This window comes from Corapipo altera, unplaced genomic scaffold, assembly GCF_003945725.1.
Source record: "Corapipo altera isolate COAL_440 unplaced genomic scaffold, ASM394572v1 61, whole genome shotgun sequence".
NCBI classification, from domain to species: domain Eukaryota; kingdom Metazoa; phylum Chordata; class Aves; order Passeriformes; family Pipridae; genus Corapipo; species Corapipo altera.
The window spans coordinates 6,677,621-6,699,721 of record NW_020884910.1 but is presented as its reverse complement, the minus strand read 5'-3'; the positions used below and the strand labels follow the sequence as shown (position 1 = coordinate 6,699,721).

Genomic DNA, 22,101 nt, shown 5'->3' with positions numbered 1-22,101 from the left:
AGTGGAAGAATTCATTTAGGTCCAGTTTTCTCAGCATTTATGCTTTGTCTTTACCTAATAATTTATTTTTTTAAAGAAAAACGTTATGTGATTGGAGTAGAAGAAAAATTATACACTTCTAGAAGTTGCTGGTATTTTGTATAATTTGTTCTAACAGGCTGATAGATAAACTTGAATACTTAAAGGAAATTCCTGTTGCAGGATGGATTTGTGGAAGTAAAGGGAAGCATCATTTTCTGTGGGTTTGTTGTGGCCCCACAGGGCTGTAAGTTGGATCAATCTTTACTTACCAAAAGAACTTTGTGGAAAATTCTCGATATCTTCTACCTTTACACTTGATAGAGTATTTTGATACCTTCTCAGAGCTGTTTGCACAAGGAGCCAAGGTACATCCTGATTTTGTGGTTTTAACAAAAAAACCCCACAAGTATTGCATCTACTTTATTTGACTTGTCATCCCAAGTATTAACTGCTAGTGTGAGCGACTAATGTGCTTTGGAAATACCCCGTTTAGAAATATTTCCTTCCTTTTTCCTCTTTCCTCCAGGGATTTGTGCAGCAATTTATACTGCCACATAAGTAACTTAGTACAGGTAAGGTCTCCCAGCATACTGCCTTTCCATTTTTTTTAATCTTAGGTTTTGCAGAATGTAAATAGTGTGTTGTCCATCCAAAGTTTATGTGAACTGGATATAATTCATAAATATAAAGCTTGTATCTCAGCTGCTGGGGTAGGAAAATTAGAGTAATAAAATTCAGTGCTGGGTCTTGTAGAAGGAGAAGGTGGTATTTATTTGTTTACAGACTCTTTAAGCAAACTCATTTTTACCTACTGTCATTTTTTCCTAAGTTTAATTCACTAATACTTACAGGTACCAAGACATGTCCAAGTTGTCTGGACTCAAAGAAAAGGGGACACTTGCTCCCCAGTTGTCTTGGCATATCCAGGGTTCTTGAATGACGAGCTAACTTTCATAAAGATCTTTCAGACCTTTCAGGGATCAGCAATTGTTATGGGTTTTTTCTGTGCCTCAGAATATTTCTGTCTTTAGCCTCTGTAGATCTTAGTCCATGCTGCTGTGTCTTGTCTGTTTTTCCTGATTTAAATGTATACTTTAAAGGTGGTCTGTGCTCTTCTTGGATTAGGAGAAAGGGAATGGTGTACGTGATATGCTGCAGCCTTGTTGGTATGCTTCTGATGTTAGGATGCAGGGTCCAGTGAATCATTTCTGCTGTGGTTTGATTTATCAGAGTGCAGGCCTTTTGATCTCAATATAAACACCATGTTCTGCAGTTTTACTGCTGGGGAATGATGTTCTGGGGACACTGCTCTGAGACTTGCAGACCATCCTTTTCACTCATCATTCTTCTGCTGGAGCTTAGAAAGATGTGTGTTTTCATTCAAACCAGTCAATCTTTCTGTTATAATTACCTGAAAAGGTGTAATCAGTGAAGTAACTTACCAGTCCATTAGTAATAATGATTTCATCAAGGAGGATGTGACCATTGCTTCCAGGTTCTTAACAAGTTGTAGAGATGTCAGATCATACAGTGTGACATTAATCTATAGCTGTGTCTTTGAAGTGATTACAATTTTATTAATATAGATTTTCATTTGTATTTAATGCATTTGTCACAACCCTTGAAGAGTTGTTGTGACAGATTACCTTCTTTCTTTTTCTGCCTGCCTCATGAAGCAGCAGCAGCCATGGTCTGAAGCCACAGGCAGGGCTGAACAGGGACTGCAGTTCCATCCCATAATTTCTTTCCATTTGAATGCTGTAAAACTCAGTCCTAAAAACTGCTGGGTGAATGGCTTACTGGTCATTGCTAAATCTCTATGTTTTCCAGTGCAAATGCTTTGTAATACAACTGGACACTTACTGCTGTGTAGCAGGAATGGGTTTCATTATATCCAGGGGGAGGAAAGTGATTTATGATACTTCTTCGTTGGGGTTTCAGTTTCTGTAAGACTGAAAGGAAAATAGCCAGCCAGAACCATTTTCTAACCTCTCACATTAAGCTTCAGTTAAGTTTTTTAGCTTTTCATTTACAAATGGTGAGTGGTTGGTTTGGTGTTAAGCATCAGAACTTCGAATTGGGATTATTTTCAAAAACAGTGACAGTGCTTCTAGAGAAGCCTGCTATGCAGATATAACAGAAATGTGATTAGAAACAAGAGATTTAAAATTATGGAAATAAATTTGTACTGAAGAAAAAGGACTTTTTAAGAAATGAAATATGTTGAGAAACTTTCATTCTAATTTGCATTTGCAAACAGGTTAGATGAGAACACTAACTAGAAGAGCCATAACAAAGGAAATGCCAATCTGCATGTTATTTCAAAGTCAGGGAACGCTACTTGTGTTTGCACATTTCTGTAAATTGGGCATTCTTCCTTTTTGCTTTCCAATACCAAGAATAAATTACTGTATTTCTTCTGATTCCAACGTGTCTTGCAAGTAATAATGTTATGAAAAGGGATCTCTAATCACTCTGACTTCAAATCTCATTTCCTGCCCTTAGGCTATCTATGGAGTTACCTGGATTGGCTACAAAGAAAGTTGTCAGTTTAACTAAAATTGGGCTTTAGGCTAAATATAGAATCAACAAAGTTGGAAAAGACCTCCAAGATCATCAAGTCCAACTCTTGATCGAACACCACTGTGGCTACTAGACTGTAGCTTCCATATGCAAGAAAATAAGCAGAAATATCTATTCTGTGTTAATCTTGTGTGTTTATTATGATTTAGTGATATGTGAGCACATTAACAAGTTGCTGTAAAGCAAGCTGGCATGTGAATTTACAGTGCATGAGCTGAGCATTGCTATTACGAATGTAACAGCAGATACTGAATTTGCCCCCACTGAATGCTGATGTGATGAACAGTCAGACTATAGTCTATTCTACAGTGCTTTATTCATGTCTCCTTAACAAAAACAAGCCCCCTTGCTCAGATTTGCGAGTAGTCTAAGTTAAAAGCCTGATGAGGGGCACTCTGTCAGCATGTTTACAAGGACTCCCTGACAGTGTGGTATCAATCACATGTGTTATGTGCATTTAGTGCACTAAATTTAAATGGTGTCTTCCATGTACATGGCTATCCTTTAAAGATAGTAAATGGATTCACACAGGTATTTAGCCTGCCTTGTTACACACACTACCTTAGCACCTTTTGGTGATGTTCTCACCTTCTTTCAGTTCACTGCACCTGTTACTACAGAGTAAGTAGAGGCACAACCCAGATGGCTCAGTGGGAGAAGCTTACATCCTCTGTTTCCCAGTTGCTTGTGCTGTGGACTGGCCTTTAAATAAACCTAAGGAAGTACCTTTATGGATGTGCATATTTCATTTTTTTCAGGTGGTCTTCCATTTTCAACAATAAATGCTTAAATTAAACCAAACCAAGCACTTCTAATTTTAAAATACTATTTAGAGAAAGCTTCTGTGGATTTAATTTATTTGGATTAGGTTTACACTTCAGATAAAATGGTACAATTTTCATATGTAGGAAAACCAATAAAAACTATTTTAAATTACTATCATTAAATCATTAAATACTGGGTAACTATTCCAGTTTTTTTATGCCTGCCTGTACAGCTGGTTTTAGGCTAATGTTCTTGGGCTGAGCTAGGTAATTAACTGAACTGCTTAATTTAAGCTCTTGCAGGTAATAGACAAACCTGAGCAATACATCCTATCTATTTTCATTTGCGATAAGAGATTGTATCGAATACATAGCACCATCTGTTTATATTTATTGTTCAGAATTTAAAGAAAAATTAAAAATAAATTTCATACAAATGTTTGTAACACACTTAGAGATGTTAGGAAAACCACTACATCCATGAGACTCCAAGACCTGGGGATTCCTCTTTCCCAGCTACTGAAGCCCAGACAGGTACCGTTCTCTCCATCCCTATCCGATTGCTGAAGTTCCCATTTGGGCTTTGGCTGGTAGTGAGGCTGAGAATGTGTCCTAGAGAGGTGTGCACATATGGCACTAATGCAGCTGCCCACACAGGCTGCCACCGACAGCACTGCCTTTGTAGCACCCACGTGTTGTACTGCCACAGCTCACATAGAACATACCTGCAGGTAGCCACGTTTTGATCCTTCTTGTTTTGTTCACTGTCACATAAACACATGGACTCACACCCTTCACAAGTGTCCTCATGCTCATGGATCCTTCAGTTATGAGTAAGGGCTCCCAGTCCACCCCATACCTGTGCTTGCAGCCTGGACCTCTTATGCAGCCATCAGCTCAGAGCTTGGGTCTTTCAGATGCATATCTCCTGCTGTCCAGCTGGAAGTTTGCTAATGGACTACACGTGCACACATGCACTCGGGGTTAAATTCACTGGGAAAAACAAACACATGTGGATGTTTCCAGTTGCTGGCACATAAACCTTGGGCCCAGTGACCGAGTGGGAGCCTCCAGGCTCTGGCACCCAAATCTAGCGGCCCCTGTGATCTGCAGACTTTTTTTGATGAAGAAGACGCTGTCACATTCTGCATATCCCCCCATGTGACAATGCTAATACTGAGAACAATCGGCATGTCAGCTGAAGGGTATTGCCCTGACAGTATGAACTCTATCTGATTGATATGTATATGTATCTATATATCTATATATAGGAAGAGTGGTTCTCTTGAATGCAAGCTTTCAAAGGTGCTGCAGAGATAGGAATCCAAATACTGATTTATTTATCAGTTATTGGTTCTTTCATTTTTAAAGTTAGAGCAAGATATCCTTTTAGTCTTTACATGTGCCTCTCTGGGAGATTAAAACCCTTGCAGATTGCCGGGTGAACTGAATAATACTGAAGAATGAAGTGGTCTTTCAAAAGATTAAAGAAATACCGCAGATAAATATTTCAGATAAAAATATGATTGTAGCATAAATTAACAGGTTGATAGTGTAGTTACAGGTAGTGAGAAAGAAGCTAGTGTTGGAAAATTCCTGTCTTTGCCAGCTGAAGCTGTTAGTATTCTCATTTAACTTTGAAGGTACTTTGCATTTTCCCTCCTCCCCTTTATTTATTTACTAGATGCGTTGCTTGGCAGAAGTATCTTAAATTATATCTAGTAGTAACCCTACCTGCTTTAGACAACACTAAGAAACTGGCAGTGCCATGAGTCATGACAAATCAAACTGCAAAATGTAATGTCAAGTTCTTGCAAAACATCCATAACCTAAAAGGAAGTGAAGGGAATTGAGTAAAGTAAGCCTATATATCCCAAAGTATCTTCCCAAACTCTTCAGATAATTACCTACTATTTGGACTTTTGAATAATAATTTCTGATGCTTTAATTCTCAGATTGGTTTTTTTTCCCTTCAGCATAAGGAAAAGATTTTCTCTCTCTTAAATAGGAATTAAATGGTGCAGAATTAAAATAATTATATATTGTAAAAGTAGTTGTAGTTTCCAACCTGATTAATCTTTGCACATTTATTTGATTTAGCAAGTAAATTTCTTTTTTTGATTTGTGGTTGGAATGTCAATTATAGAACTGGAGATATGTGATCTATGTGCTGATTAGTTTGGACATTGATACACGCATTTCTTGAGGTGAGTTTTTCTACTTGAAATCTGCTTTCAGTTGATTGCATTGTGAATAAATACAACATTATTTCTAAATACAACATTATTTCTAGACTTCCAGCAGTAAGCATGCAGTTGCAGGTGAAGAGAAGGGGCCAGTTCTTTGCAGTTTAATTTTTTTTGCCGCCTTGGCAGATGTCCTTAATTTTGTTCTCCACTATATTCTGCGATGTTCTGTTCTTAGGAACATGCATGTGTTTAGAATAGAAAATAAATTGTGTAATCTCTGCTGGGGAATTCCTCTTGCCCTTTTGCTTTACAACCTTGTACAAATGTAATTAGCTGTGTTCCAAGAAAAAGCTACATTGGAATTTGTTTATTCATTAGGAACCAAGAGCAAGATAATCTGTTAAAACTTTGTTTTAATGAAATACAGCAGAACTGTGAATTACAGGGAATATGCTTTCATAAAACTACAGTGTTAAGGTGTTTTACTGATCTGTTGAGCAAGATGCTGAAAAAGGTGAACAAATAAAAGTTTTGTTTAGCGTGCTAAAGATTCTAGTGTTATTGGAAGGTTAAATGTATATGAATTATGCATTTGAAAAGAAGTGTCTATAAATAATTTCTAAAGAAATTATTTGGATATGGTGTAACTGGGTTTTGAAGGTGCTTGCATACATTGCTGTGGAAAGAGATGAATATTTCATTTTGCTGTACCACTAAACTATACTTTTAGAGCATGATCTTGGTGAGGATGCATCAATATCTAGAATTTGAAATTTGCCCCACAACAGCTTCAACATTTATTTTCCTCGCTGTGAATTCAGTAAATTAATCTGTGTTAACGTGTTTTAGGGGTGGTTTTGAGAGTTTACATTGATGGCTTTGAAGACAGTTAACTTGGAGGTCTATGTGAAAACGTAGCTTGCAGATAGCACTTTTTGAACTCGTATGGTCAAAAATAAGAGAGGGATGGTGATGAATGCTGTACATTTATGGTGTGGTAGCTCAGTCTAAGTCATAGAGCATGGACTGAGTAAGTGTTAAAATCGGCACAATTTCCTAGCACCTACGGAGTGGCCAAAACTTCAGCTGGCCGTGTGTGCCATTTCAGGCATTTGTAGTGAGAAGAAAAGTAAGAGATACTTAGATAGATGTTTAGGAGAAAGAAACAGGCAGAATAGCCTGGATTTATATTGCATGTGGTATAATCCATAAGTACTTGCTTCTTGAATCGCTTTTGACTGTCAGCTTTCATGTGTGATATATATACACACGTACATATGTAAATATGTAAACTGCCATGGTCTTGATAAAACTTGAAGGGAGAGAGTGAAGTTGTTGGCAATGGTTTTGCCAGCTAATTTTGTAGAGATGAGTGTTGGTCTAGATTTAATCTAATAAAGGTTTCTCTCCTATTCTTGTTTTTAATCAGTAAGAGAAGAGTTGAGATCTTCAAGGAAGGTTATGGTGACTAAACTAAAGGTTGTAATGACCTTAAGAGCTTGTCAATCCCCCTGTGTAGGAAATCTTATTCAAAAGGGACTCTTCACATTTCTGGCACATGCCTACAGCAGTATTGTTTGTAGTAGGTGATGTTACTACCCTTTAGCTGCTTTTCACAGCCACCTTGTCATCAGAGATAAACATGTACCTGACTTCCCATCAATCCGCTGCAAATCCCAGCAGCTTAGTTAAAGCTGCCTGCACAGGTGGGATTTACACTGACTCCAAACTTTGCAGAGAGGCAGGTGTGCTTTATTTGGGTGGCTCTGTGGACGAGTGTAATAGTCTTGAAAAGACAACTTCAGGTGGTAAAAGGCCACTTTACTTCTCAGTAAAAACATCAATGTAAGGTTTTAATATGTTTCTAATTTTAGCATGTGGACTTGATTTAATAGGTTGATTGGTTTTAAATTCGTGAACATGTCTTCTGAGAGATGACCTAAATCTTTCCAGAATTATAAATAATAGCTGGAATGTTTTGATATTTCAGGAAAGTTTGAATACAAAAAAAGAAAATATTTGTTCCAGCTGTGAATTCCTGAGAGTGAAAGGACAATCTGTTGTAAGATACCAAATTAGGATATTCTTTTGACATTACAGGATCATAAATTACATTCTGTAATTGAAGAAGTGGTTAGATTCTAACAACATTAGTTACCTAAATATATGTATTAATTGGGCTAGTTATACTTACTGGTCTGTTTCAAATTATTTCTTTTGTCTTTGCATACACTTGAATTGTGCAAGTTTGACAATTTTTAATCCTTAGCTTGATAAACCCTACAGTTCTAGGAAGTCATTTTTCTTAATTTTTTTATATGACAAACTGGTAGGACTTATTATTAAGACTGCTTAATACTTTCTATTAAGTGATTATATTTTCACTTTCTTGTAGCTACCAGACTTCAGCTCTTCCAACTGGAATATTCTGTCTTCCCCAAGCTGTTTTGTTGGGGTTTTTTAAACTATTTTGATAAAAATGCTTTAGCCATTTCTAAATGAAACTAGAAGTGGAACGTGATTCTACACAGATTAAAGTTTCTTTTTTCAAGGAGTATAGTTAAGGAACTCAAGAACCATCCATATTTTTCCAAGCCTTTTAAAATTATTCACATCTACTTTCTCCATATGGTGTATTTAGATTTCAGCTGCTACGTTCTCTAGAGCTGCGTGTGCTGAGCAGGCGTAATCACGTATCCCCAGGCTGGGAGGAGCTGAGCAAGGTTTTTCTTGTTGCTTGATTATCAGACAGTAGAATGGGAAGCAATGTCTGTTCAGCCATCTCCCAACTTATAAATGCTTGGCGTTACACCCTTAATTTACATTCTTTGAACATAATTCCTGTTACGATTTTCTTGGATTTCAACAAGTGGAACTTCACAGATTTCACAGAATATTCTGAGGTGGAAGGGACCCACAAGGATCATCAAGTCCAACTCTTAAGTGAATGGCTCGTAGGGGGATTGAACTCACAACCTTGGTGTTATCAGCACCAACTGAGCTACATGTTTTCAGAAAAAATGTAATGCTGTTGACGTGTTCCTTAGTGATAAGTAGTTCATAGCTGACTAAAAACTGCACCTCTGTCTTTTTATCAGGGCTGCCTCTGCTGCAGTTGATTTACAAAGCGTTTGCACTTTTAAGCCAACCACTATGGCTTATGACATCCTTAGGTTGAATTTCTGCTGTGAATTGCAGCAGCTGCAATTTCCAGGGCCTCAGCTTTCTGGATTAAGGGATTAGAAGGGGAGCTTGCACCTATTTAGAGCAGCTGAGGAGCACTAAGCCCAACTACATGAAGTAAAGATTGAACTGAAATTTAATCAGAGCCACTCTGAAGAGAAACAGGAAAAAAAAATCTTTGAAAGTTTCCTGCACCGAGAAAGAGTGCTCTGCAGTGTAAGGCCAGTTGGTACAGGCCTAACAACTAATGGTGATGGGATGTTTGGGTTTCTTAATGAAAGTTAATATTAGGTTAATCACTTCGCTGTTCCCTCCTGGTCACTTAACTTTTCCATTCTTGAACTCCTTCTCTGACATGTTACAACAGCACTTTGTCAAAGAGTTAGTTTGTTATCCTTAAGGAAGAACAGTCTCCCTTTTTATTACTTCATTCTTTTGTTGCAAAGTAGTTCTGTACTACTACTCTTTTTGTTGAAATGAATCAGTAGTTTGTTTATTTTGGTGTTTCCAGTCTATGGAGTATAGCATAAGTTAGTTTTCCTTTACTTTAGAGTTGTAACTAACAATTTAAATTCTGAGATTTGAGTTTCTTTTGCATATTGCCAAATTTCTGGTTTTTTTGCTTGGTCGTTCTCTGTCTGTCTGTACCTTAAAATATTAAATCAGTGTTGTAGTTGCAATTCGTGGATTAAAAATACTATGGGCATAGTTGATCTGCATCTCTGCCTGCTTGTGCTTATGTACTGCTACAATGTTATCTCACTGAACTGCTTTCCATCAGGGCAGCCTGTGCATGCTAAGCATGCTTCTGCTCGGTATTTTATTACATCTTTTTTTTCTACTCTGTGTGCAGTAAGTGATGCATAAGCTTTCTGAAGCAATGAAAAGACAGGAGGACATGCCCTGGGGTCAGGGAAGGGCAGTGGCTCACTCCCTATCTGCTCGGGGCTATCAGAAAGCCTCACCCTCAGGTGTTGGGCCTATAGCATCAGTTCTGGCATTATGTGCTGCTTTTGAAACAATGCCTGGCTTCTTTCTTTTTTCTTGCTCCTTGCCAAGAAATGACAATTGAACAATTAAGGCACAAAGCAGAGAGGGTTTAGCAAATCATGAACTGTTTTTAATTTGCCTCATTAAGCTGCCGTTAACTACTTAAAGCCATCTGCTTAAAAATAATTTACACATCTTGAGTTTGCTCTAGAGAGCAGGTAGACCTTCATTAGAGCAGGACTCGTTATTAATGTTATCTTTAGGGGGCTTTCAGTTGTTGTGGAAAATATGTTATTGCTCACTGAACCAAACTTTCCCTGTAAACAAAAGGAAGTGACGCATGTGGGTAACTTGCAGTCTGCATCCATAACCGTGTTCTTGGGAACCACTGCTATTCATTTGGAAACTGGCTTGCTGTGGAGGTAGTTATTTACAGCCATTAGGTAGGTCTGGATATGTGAGAAAGGAGAATGAGCTGCGTGAATGCCTCGTATCAGTATTATCCAAAATCATCCCCAAAAATTAGTCTTGGAGGGAAAGAACAGCAAGATCTGCCTCAGTGCCTTGCCTGTCATTGAGGAGGGGGAGTCTTGTTGCCTACGCCCTGAAGACCTAGCTGAGGAAAAACAAGTTTCTTTGTCTCCCCAGATGTGTAAAGAACCAATTTTACTTATGGAGAACAAATCACCAGAGCACAGACTCTCCCTCCTATTTGGGGCTGAAATTCATTGGCATTTCAGTCAGACAGTATGTACACCCTGTCTGACCCTCTGCATAGGTCTGTGGTTTGCTCTGAAATTATTGTCCTGCTTCTTGTCAGAGAAGACTGTGTCAGCAGTGAGCTAATGGATTGCTGATACAAATAAGATCATTTGGAGTGAAACTAGCTTTAGGAATATTAGATAATGATGGTGTGAGGATTTAAAAGAAGGTCCCCCCACTCAGTCTGTTGGAAAGAGATGGATGTGGTTTTTGGCATATATTTGACTAAGTATAAATCTTTCATCATGCATTAAAAACTCATTAAAATATTGCTACGAGATTGATTGGTTTGTTGTTTGGGGGTTTTTTTGTTTACAATTGCGTGCTGTTTATGAAGAAGAAAAATGCCGATATTTAATAGGATGTAAAACCTTTGTAGTAGCTGAGCAAAACCGTTGCTATGAACTTTAAATATCATTGTCTTTCTATTAAGGTTTTATTTGTTTCTTTCTGGCAAGAAGGATTCGTACAAACAGACTGACTGCAGACGTTTGCACACAATATGCTTTCAAGTGTGACAAACCAAAAAAAAATAGAGGGCTTCTTGTAATTGCTTTTGGTTGCAAAAGTTGAAGCTATTCTTTCCAACTGCAGCTGCTGTGTCTTTTAAAATTACACTTCCAAAGCAATCCTTCACTTGGAATCTTTTTATGTTTGCCCAGTCATCTGAGCCTTCATTTGAAAAAATAGGTATGAAGAAAATATCTTAATTTGTCTTGATTAGAAGGAATGAATGTTCTAAAAATGTATACATTGAACATATACATGTGGCTTCTGCCGTATTTGATGTGCCCTCATACTTCTGTTCTTTTTGCTATATTTGTCTTAATCTGGAATGAATGTTGCTTCAGGATTTCACTGTGAAACAGTTCTTCAAAATAAAAACCTTAAAGTAACATAGAGCTAATTAATTCTTTTAGATCAAATATATGAAAAAACAAATCCATTTTTAAATTTTCAAAATGCTTGCAAACGTTTTAAACTTAATGCTTACCTTCTCAACTAATTACTGAGGACTGCTCAGTGCCAAGATGATGATTGAAGCTCAGTTACTCAAATCACAAATTGTTCCTTTTTAGTACTCTGGATTGACATGTGAGGTTAGAGCCAGTTTGAAAACTTCAGTCTATTTTATGTGCAAAACATTTTTCTGAGCAAAACATTTTGAATTGAGACGAGTTAAATCTTTGAATCCATCTGAGCTGTAGCTCAAAAGCAGGACAAAGTGATAACCACCCTGGACCTTCCTGGGAAGTTTGGGTAGAGAGCTTTGTCTTTAGGAGAGAACGATATGTGATGACTCAAATCTGCAGTTTTCACCAGTTATATATTTGCTAAGGAATCTTGGAAAATATTTCTTTAGCATTTCCACTCTAGGTGAGAGCAAGTTGTCAAAGACCACAATCTGTCACAAAAACTGTTTTAATTTTCAGTCATTTCTACCTACAGTCCTTACAAAATGTAGCAGATTCTTGCTTTAGCAACACCTTCAGACACTATCAGAAGACCTGAAGAAGACCTTGCCAGGGTGCAGTTAATGCATCTGCAGAAGTTTGAAAATTGTTGTGCTTAAACCCTAGTTCAGCTGCTGCTGTGGCCTCCTTTTCATGTCCATCCTCTTTTGGCTATTTTTGCAGAAGGGAAGGGGACAGGGACATAAAGGCGACTGTATCTTGATGCAACCAGCTCCGTTGAAGTACCATCATATGTGACTACCAGAAATATTTTATCTGTCCCTTTCCTATTGCCAAAGTGAAGGAACAGAATCATTTTGCCCTTTTTGATAGGTCTTCCCTCTGGTCTCTCTGTGAAAGGCATCAGCTGGGGAGTGGAGGAGCCCACTGCTGAATGAGAGAGGAGCCTTGAAAACTTTTTGGCAGGTCAGAGCTGGAGTGAGGTATGCAATAAAGGAGTAAGGAAAACATTTCTACTGGGAGTTGCAAGGCCCTTGGAAGGCGTTAGCTTCTTACCACGTTTGTTTCTCACTTGCTGAGTGGGAGTAGGATCTGTATCTGAGAGTCTTATGCAGCTCTATTCTCTGAACTACATGAAAAAGGTGCAAAAAAAGCTGTCTAGGGGATGGCTCTGAGTCCTGTGTCTCCTGATGCTACTGGTTCCTGTGTTCCCTTTATTTTTATCTAAGATAAGAAACAGAATTACAGAATATGCTGAGTTCGAAGGGAGCCACGAAGATCACTCAGTCATCACTGAGTCCAACCCTTAGCCCTGCACAGGACCATCCTCAGGAATCACACCATGTGCCTGGGAATGTCATCCAAATGCTTCTTGAACTCTGGCAGCCTCAGTGCTGTGACCACTTCCCTGGGGAGCCTGTTCCAATACCCAACTACCCTCTGGGTAAATCTGGGTAGTATCCAACCTAAACCTCCCCTGACTCAGCTTCATGCCATTCCCTCAGGTCCTGTCACTGGTCACCACAGAGAACAGATCAGTCCCTGCCCTTCTGCTTCCTCTAGAGGATGTTGAAGACCACAGTGAGGTCTCTCCTCAGTCTCCTCCAGGCTGAACAGACCAAGTGCCCTCAACCTCTCCTCGGCTTCCCCTCAAGGCCCTTCACCATTTTCTTTGTCCTCCTTTGAATGCTCTACAAGTGCTTAATATCTTCCTTATATTGTGGTGCCCAAAACTGCACACAATATTCAAGGTGAGGCTGCACTAGTGCAGAGCAGGACAATCCTCTCCCTTGACCCACTGGCGATGCTTTGCCTGATGCCCCCCATGACATGGTTGGCCCTCCTGTCTGCCAGGGCACTGCTGACTCATATTTAACTTGCCATTGACCAGGACTCCCAGGTCCCTTTCCACAGTGCTGCTTTCCAACATCTCAGTCTGTACATACATCTGGGGTTGCCTCATCCCAGCTGGAGACAATGTGAAGGAGAAGAAGAGCTACTGACAGGAGAGGGACAGTTCTCAAATGACTACCTGAAGAAGTAGACATGAAATGGGGCATGTTACTGATAATTGGCTTTGGAAACTCATCTGGAGTATGGATTTCTCCGTTTAGAAAATAAACCTTTTTCACTCATCTTCCTGCTCTTTCCTGCCCTGAACCCAGCTGAAGCTGCTACAAGACAAACCCTGCTGAGGGTTCAACAACCCTGTCCTCCTTGTGGGCTGAGTGCATCTGTCAAAGAAATCTGGCTGAGGAGCAGCACTGACTGAAGTGACAGACCTCAGCTGGGGACTCAGCAGCTTAACACAAGTAGTTTTAAACAATGTCTCTTATGAAGACAGCCCCTGACTAGTGCTAACATGTCGTAACTTTGAAGTCTTGTGATGGTTTGTGGGGTTTTTTTTCCTGAAAACCACAGGCCCTTAGTTCTTGTGTCTACTTAAGGATGTAACTGTACATTGAAGCAGTAATTTCTAGCCCTTGTGTTTGTGTGAGAAAGTGACTCATGACCTGATTGTCCTTTTACAACTCAGAGCTAGAAAGCTTATGAAAACTCATAATCGTTGAGTAACTGGGTGTGAAAAGGCAGTCGAGGAGATTCTGAGGTATAAGAGAAGGGCATGAAGTAATTTGCTTCAAATTCACAACTTGAAACTAAAGGGGAAGCTACTGGCTCTCCATTTGCTCCTTCCTTTGTTTAGAAATCCATTTGTAAGTAGCAGAGGAGCCAAGAGGTAGCTAGAAGAGTTAGGATAGCAGCACCTACCAGCTCTATCCTCCTACTCACATCTTCAGAGACAAGCCGACATACTGGGGCAGGATGGTGCTTGAAGAAAAAAAGAACAGAAGGAGAGTTTCGACCTCTTTAGCACCTTTACTCTAGAAAAACTGCAAAGAATACTTTTTTGAGGTATTTTGTAAAAGGAAGTATCATATCTTTCCTTCACGCAGTAAAAGGGAAGTTGCATGACTGAAACAGTCATGCTTAGGGCAGTGAATTTCTGGCATTGTGGCAATGTTGGCGTTAAACATTTCCCTTGTCTAGCTTCAGTAGAGTTCTTGTGTTCTTGTGCCAGTGTTTTGAGGGCTGTAACATTAGGAAAGAAAAGGTTATGTGTGTTCTGTTTGGAGTCACTTATTAAATCTCACAGAATGTGCTGCTTTTTGAATGAAGGGTGTACTAGGGAGTGCTTATCCTGTTTGGAAAAGAAGCTCTGAGGCTGTCAGACCATCAGTAGGCTTTTTGTGGGAATAGTTCACCCAAAGAGAAGTGTAGGTTGATTGATCTCATGGGGTCTGTCAGCACAGAATAGCAATGATGCTACTTGTGAAAGGCAACCTCTGAAAGAAAAAGAAAAAAGGAAAGAAAAAAAAAATAGGACAAAACCAAAATCTGTGTGTCAGGAGGTCCAGTGCTGGTACTGCTGACTTCTAATAGTCAAGCAGCTTTACCCTGTTGCACACAGTGTGGCTCCGTGTGGTTGCTCAGGCATGGCGAAAAAGAGCAGGTCCCGTGTTGTAAACTGCAAAGGCAGTTTGCCTCCCTTTTGACTAAAATAGCTTCAATAAGAACATTTAATTTGAGGACTTCATTGGTCTGTCGAGTAACTACCTTGTTAGAAATAAAAAACTCCTGGAAGGGTTGGATTCTATGTAGTTAGTTCATGGCAGTTTTTAGCCAGCCATGTAGCCTGGTTACACCCTGGATAAAGAGATCTGAGGGGTTTTTCTACATACGTTTTTGACATATACATTAAAAAAAAAAACAACCAAACCCAAACCCTAGCAACAGAACAATTAGGTTCTTTAAGAAGTAAAACTAGAGGTTAAAGTACGTTTTTAATGTGAAGGCTAGCCCCTTGTGCAGAATGACAAACAGTGAACACATGCAGCAGGTTCCATGCCTATGAAGTAAGTTTGGAGGGGATAGGGTGCAGTGTAGCTTTGTCCTGCTAAACAGGCTTAGAATGTTAATTCTACAGCAGTAGGCCTTAAAAACATAAGTTTATGTTTTGAATAAATTAAGGTGCTATTACATAACAACTTCAACATTTTTTTTGTTCTCTTCCCTCTTTCCCTTCTACAGATCACACATCCGTGGGCGGGCTGGGAGACAGTTTTTATGAATATTTATTGAAAGCCTGGCTTATGTCAGACAAGATGGACACGGAGGCAAGAAAAATGTACGACGATGCAATTGAGGTGATTATAATTCATTGAGTTTTCCAGTACAGTGGAACCATCTTTAATGATTTTAAAAATTAAAAAATACTCCCCCCCAAAAAAAAAAAAACCCCAAACAAAACAAAACAACTAAGCAAAAAAAACCCACCATCAACCACAGGACTTGTTTTGATTATGTAAGTTTTAAGAAATCAAGTGATGCAAAATACTAGTTTTCACTCTGAGAGTCTAAAAAGCATTATTGTGGAATACATCTGATGCAGACTATTTTACTAAAATTAATCAACTTGTCCAAAATGGTATAATGTAAAATCCCAAGCTATAGTTTATTAGAAAGAGATCTGGCAACCCTAAGATATGTGCAGAACGACCAAGTAATTTTTCTCCAGTGTTCAGAATCATTCTAGGACTTTGAAGTCCCAAACTGTTTTATTCTTTATATTATTTTCTAAGGCATTTACATATTACATTCTATATTTATCTTGTAAAAGGAATAGTTCATATCTATTCCTTACTCTATGGTTCTTTTGTGATATGGTCTTGTGCCCTCTCACAGATCAAGTAGTGCTTGCCCAAACAGGGCAGTACTGCAGCATGGTTCAGTAGGATTTGGGGTAGGGACCTTTTTGTAGTGGCTCTGAGCTTTATGCTGCCCAGGTCTTACTTTCTCAGTTTCCCCACATCCAGGCATCTTCTCTCATTAGCTTCTCTTATGCCCATTATGCCACTGTGCCTAAGGTACAGTTAAGATGTGTAGAGCATAACTAAGCTAATTTTAGGCAAGTGAGCTGTGGTAGCAGCATGGACCATGTAGTCTTGTCCTGGTGCAGAAGTGTGGTTGGTGCTTGATGTGTTCCATACTCTGTACATGCCCTGGTTTTTTTCAACACAAGCTTTTCAAACTTAGTTTTAGTACAGTTGGTCTCCTAAAGCAAATCACCTGTTCTTGGAGTTCTCAAAATGACCATTTTAAAAGACATATAGTGAAAGTTCTAGGACAAAATTACTTCGAAGATGTAATATGTCTTATTCCTGACCTGAGTTTGATTATATTTGACTTTGAGTTACTTGAACTTTTTCCTTTCCTACATTGTTTTGAAGTGTTATCTGCATCGTGTAGCTGATTACTATCAGAGGTATAATAGTCATTCTCTCCTGGAGAAAAAGTGCGTTATTTTCTTTAGTCTCACAGTATAAAACAGATTTTGAGTTATTTTTTAAGCTTTTTACATACTTTCCAGTGTCTTCAGTATGGAGACAACAGGTAATGGTTCTTCTAATGTGTTATTACCTGATTTCTTCTCAGTTTTCTCCTCTTTGTCCGCCTAGGAGCTGTGCTTACACTCTTAACCTTTGCCTCACACCGTCATGCACTTTCCAGTTGCTTTATTCTGAAGCTGGTTATAGTCTTTGATTTACTGCTTTCCTACTACTGTGATTTACATTCCCAGTTCCTCAGTGTTTGACCTTATCTCTATTACAACACATTGTTCAGGCAAAACCTGTTTTGTCACCCATTCTGTATGATTTTACAGGACTGACTTTTTCTTTATCACTATCTATAGCTGTATCAATTTTTGTGTCATCTCCAAATTCTTTTTAACATTTTTCTCCCAGATTGTTGTTAGAAATGCTGCCCAGTGTTGAATGAAAGTACCTTTGCAGAATCTTCATGAGATGAGGATTTTTTTGATGATTTTTTCTTTTACTTTGAACTGTTCTAGCAAGCAAACTTTTAGTCCACTTTGTATGTGCTGCCTTGAATTTGTTTAGGACTAATATATTGTAAAATGCCAAGAAAATTCCTGAAATTCCCAATATTCCCAGTATCAGCATACACGTATCAATCAAATATTTATTTTTGAAATTACATCATTCATTTTATATGATTGTTTTATTTTCTATTTAAAATACTGGTAAAGCGTCAGCTATTCCCCAGTTCTTTTGAACTTCCTTGGCTTTCCAGGGTTTGTTAAAGTCATCATTACTAGTTCAAAACATTAGTTGAATACTCTTAATAAGCTACTTTTAATGGGTCCTGTGGGTTTAAAAATGTTTCGAAATTGATGTTTAAAATCCATTCTGGTTACTGTTGAAATATTTTATTCAGATTCCTAAACTGTGAGCACTTTGAAATTAGAGGAAATAAACTTTCCCTTTCATCCTCTTCACTGTAAGCCATCTTGCAAACCTTTTGTATGGGCAAATCTCTGTCTCTGAAGGGAGACAGAGCAAAGCAGAATTGGGACCCAGTGAAAACACAGTGTGGATAGGAGGGAGGAAGAGCTGAGCTGTTCCCACTTCATGTGTGATATGATCTGCAGTCCAAGCATCAGATGGTTTCTTAGTCTTTTTCTCAGCTAAACCCACTTCTGTACATTTGAATCTGCATGAACTATGCTGATTTATACGTTGCGGAACATAATTCTCTTTCAGGATTTGTGTTTCTCCCAGGTCCTTCTTCACACTGAAAGACATGGGCAAAGAGTTATTAAGTAGGATTTGCTTTGTGTAATTGCAATTTGAATTTTTATTTAAAATATTTTTAAGAGCCCACTCCCTTACCATTCTTTTGTTTTTGCCTATAACTTAGGTCTTCCTCCATAGCTAACACTTCTTACTCTTGTTTTTTCAAAATGTGAAGCAGAAGCTCTTTGCATCGTTTGTGCAAGCAGAAGGGGAATGGTATAGAACACATTCCTCCCACGGAGTTGGAAGTGTTCTCAGCACCCACCAGTCTAAAAGTGTGTTTCTGTCCAGCCACTCTTCACTCTCTTAGCGTATTATGGGGAGGTGAGTGGAAGATGGACAACCATAACCTCACTCTCAAGTCTTGCAGTAGGCAGTGATATCTCATTCCTTGGAGGTATTAAGAAGAATAAAAGTACACCATCTGTTCTTCACATGTCATGATTTCTGATCCATGGCATATGAAGCCTTATCCAGGTCACCGTGTACTTTGTAACAAGGATACGAACACATTATATATCTGTAACATCTCTGTGCTGTATAACATTAATGCAGTCTTCCACTGTAAAGGACACTTCATTGGAATGTCCTGGTACATAGATCCACAGTTGTGATAGAAGGTGAAATTGTGAAACCTGTTAGGAATTTTCTGTGGTGATAAAAATTGAGGCTGGGCCTCTTAACTTTGCTTTCACCATTGTGTTCACCTCCCCTCTAGTCTGATTTCAACTGTCTTTTCTCCTTCTCACATCAGCTGGAGGATGAGGGAACTTCTTTTGATCTGCTGCCTTGAGTAGTCTCATCTCTTAGGCCCACAAATCTGATCCTCATCCTTTCTTATTGCACAGCATTAGGATAGCTAAAGGAAAGATTCAGCAGTGTGCTTACCTGTCACAAAATGGCAAGTATGGCTGCAAGTCAACTCAGAAAATGCTATTTTTGTAGTCATAAAAAGCACAGAAAGCGTGAACATCAGATAGAGAATATTCAGGTCTTGCACAGAATCACAGAATATCCTAAGTTGGAATGGACCCAGAAGGATCATCTAGTCCAATTCTTAGTCCTGCACAGAACCATCCCTGAAAGTCACACCATGTGCCTGAGAGTATTGTCCAAATGCTTCTTGAACTCTGTCAGGCTTGATGCTGTGACCACTTCCCTGGGGAACCTGTTCAGTGCCCAACCACCCTCTGGGTGAAGAACCTTTTCCTAATATCCAACCTAAACCTCCTCTGATAGAACTTGATTTTCAGATTTCAAAAACTCCCCCTTCTACAAGACCATGATGTTCAAGTTCAGAAGTTGTGTTCTCTTGCTCAGAAGAGTGGCACTTTGCACCTGGAACATGTTCTTCAGTTAAACCATGAAAGCCAGTCTGGAGTAAAGGAATAGCTCATGGACAAGTGTATAAATTTGGCCTTCACTGGGTCTCCTGGTGCTAACTACAGCAATTTTGTCCCACTGGAAAAACTTCTGCAACCATTTACTCCTCAACAGTTATGAAATTACAAAAAGATACAATTCAAAAGGGAATTTCACACAACATTTGGAAAAAATGTTTTCCTCTAGGAAATAAATAATTCATACATTTTTATTCCCTCTTGCTCCTCATAGTAAAAGTGGCTTTCCTTCAAAGAGGACTCAACTTCTAAGTACCATATGGTCAAAAAATGTCAGTTTTGTCACAGTCTGGGATAATTGAATCAACAAAGTTAGTGCTTACAAATCTGAGTATCCTTTTCAGTGGCAGTTTTCAGCAGATCCAGTACTTCCTGTACCAGTACTTTGAGAACAAATGAGGCTTGTACAGTTAACCACATCAGGCTCCCTAGCAGCAGAAACTATGATATCATGCCAGTCCTTAATGCCAATTTGCATGATGGTTAGAAAACCACTCTGTCAGCTGTCAGAGATTTATTGATTTCTGCTCTGTGAGTTATTTCCGCTTTCTTCTCACTGGATCCTGCCATAAGCACAAACTTCGGATCTGTCAGTAGTATTAGTGAAGAAATTAACCCAACAGGAATGCAGACCAGCACTTCTCTTTCATTACCTTTTTGAGTGTCTAATGCTAAACATAGTAAGTACTACAGCAGACTGGGAGGAATTGTGAACCTCTCTGAAAGAGGCTTAAGCAAATTTTGTTCCATCTAGTGTTCAGCCTTTGGAAAGTTAGATCAGCTATTCCTCTTACTAAGAGAAGTATACAATTTTTAAGACACAAGCAACAACATATATTGGTACAACTGTGCAAAAAGAAACCAGCAGTGGTCTCACTTATAAAATGATAATGTTTTTTGTGAACAGCAGCTGTAATACTCACCCATCATTTGAGCATGTGTAATCAGTGAACTGCTTTGGAGAAGCCAGAAGGTGGCTGGTGCATTCCTGTCGCTGACTGAGGGTACAGGTGCTGCCTTTACATATGTTGCTGATCAAAAGTTTCCAACATGGTCGTGTTTTCTGAGTAGGCACAGAGTGTACAGAGGAACAAAAGGGTACTTCTCAGAAGTAACAGGTAGACAAATACTGTTTGAACCATAAAATAAGTGCTGAATTCTAAACTAAAAGTACAATGTTATCTATGCTGTGATTTTCCTATGTTTGATTTCATTAGCATTGTTAGCAGTTAGGGTGTTTTTCTGTGTGCATTGAAATTATATTCTTTGTTCCTCAGAAGTGAATTTGCTCAGAAGTGAATTTGAAAGATGGAGAAATTTTTTTTTTTATTTTGAACACAGTACTTTGTTCTTTGAAGGAGAGTTAATATGTAAAGCTTGCATGTGAAACAATATTTGAAAGTTCTCTTAATCTTTTTGTAGGCCATAGAAAAACATCTCATCAGAAAGTCCAATGGAGGACTGACCTTCATTGGAGAGTGGAAGAACGGGCATCTTGAAAGAAAGATGGGCCATTTGACCTGTTTTGCAGGGGGAATGTTTGCCCTTGGAGCAGATGGTTCCAGAGATGATAAAGCTGGACATTATTTGCAGCTTGGAGCTGAAATTGCACATACATGTCATGAGTCGTATGACAGGACAAGTAAGATCTGTTGTTAATCTAGTTATTTCAATAGCTGGACTACAGCAACTGTTGTAATTATTTTTAGGATTTGTTATGGACCTATGCCTTGTCTAACGTGCTCTAGTTTTATACCGGTGTAAATTTTAATATCTATGTATTTACTTCTACTCTACATCATGGTGAGTAAACGTAAAACAAGACTTTAATATGGTTCCTTCATGCATGTTTATCCTTATTTTTGGGTCAGTCAGCGAAGATAGGTTATATGGATACAGGGAGGAAGCAATTTGTGTGAGCTCTTGTCCTCACAGATATGTAGGGTGTTTTGTTTCATGTGTATTGTTCTTACAGTTATATAGAGTGAAAAATTTGTAAATATACTTTTTACTGTTTTAGTAATAGTGCATTCTGGGTAAGTACAACTGAACTAGAGAGGATGAAAACTGGTATACAGACTGTGAGAAGGCCAAAGACTTGACTAGTGAGGAGGCAATATCAGACTTCCTTGTTGGGCTGGAAGTTTCTCAAGGTCAGTCTTTTGGACCAGGTTTGTTTTATGTCTTTAGTAGTGACCTTGATGCATAAAATTGAAGTGTGCTGATTGCACTTAGAGTGACTACAAAGTTGTAAGACGTAATTAAAATGGAAGAGTCTCAGAACAGTAAGCAGGAAGATTTTGAGAACTGGACTGTCAGAAATAAGTTCACTAGAAAAAGGCAGGAGCTCTTTCTCTGAACTGGGAGTTGAAAAATGCCAGTGCAGTCCTAGTCTGTATCAGAAGGAGAATTTTCAACAGAGATTAGATAATATTAAGACTGCCTTAGAAGGCATGTGTAATTTGTCACCCAGAATACTCTGTACAAATCTGAATTTCAAACAGAACAAATGAGGAGAAGGACCAAAAAAATAATTAAAGTGACAGAACTTGTATCTTTCAATGGGGAAATTAAGACAGATCAGCCTGCTCAGGCTAGAAAAATAATACCAAAGAAGGGACAAAATTTATTGTCATCTC

General features: G+C 38.7%; 1 protein-coding gene across 1 annotated transcript in view; it reads left to right on the top strand.

The window, feature by feature from the left end:
- The window catches only part of MAN1A2 (mannosidase alpha class 1A member 2), a 131,844-nt gene that overhangs the window by 93,276 nt on the left and 16,467 nt on the right, over nt 1-22,101 (top strand). The window contains exons 9-10 of the mRNA XM_027653543.1: nt 15,496-15,611; nt 20,885-21,104. Of these exons, the coding sequence (XP_027509344.1) occupies nt 15,496-15,611; nt 20,885-21,104 (336 nt within the window). The remainder of the gene's footprint in view (nt 1-15,495; nt 15,612-20,884; nt 21,105-22,101) is intronic.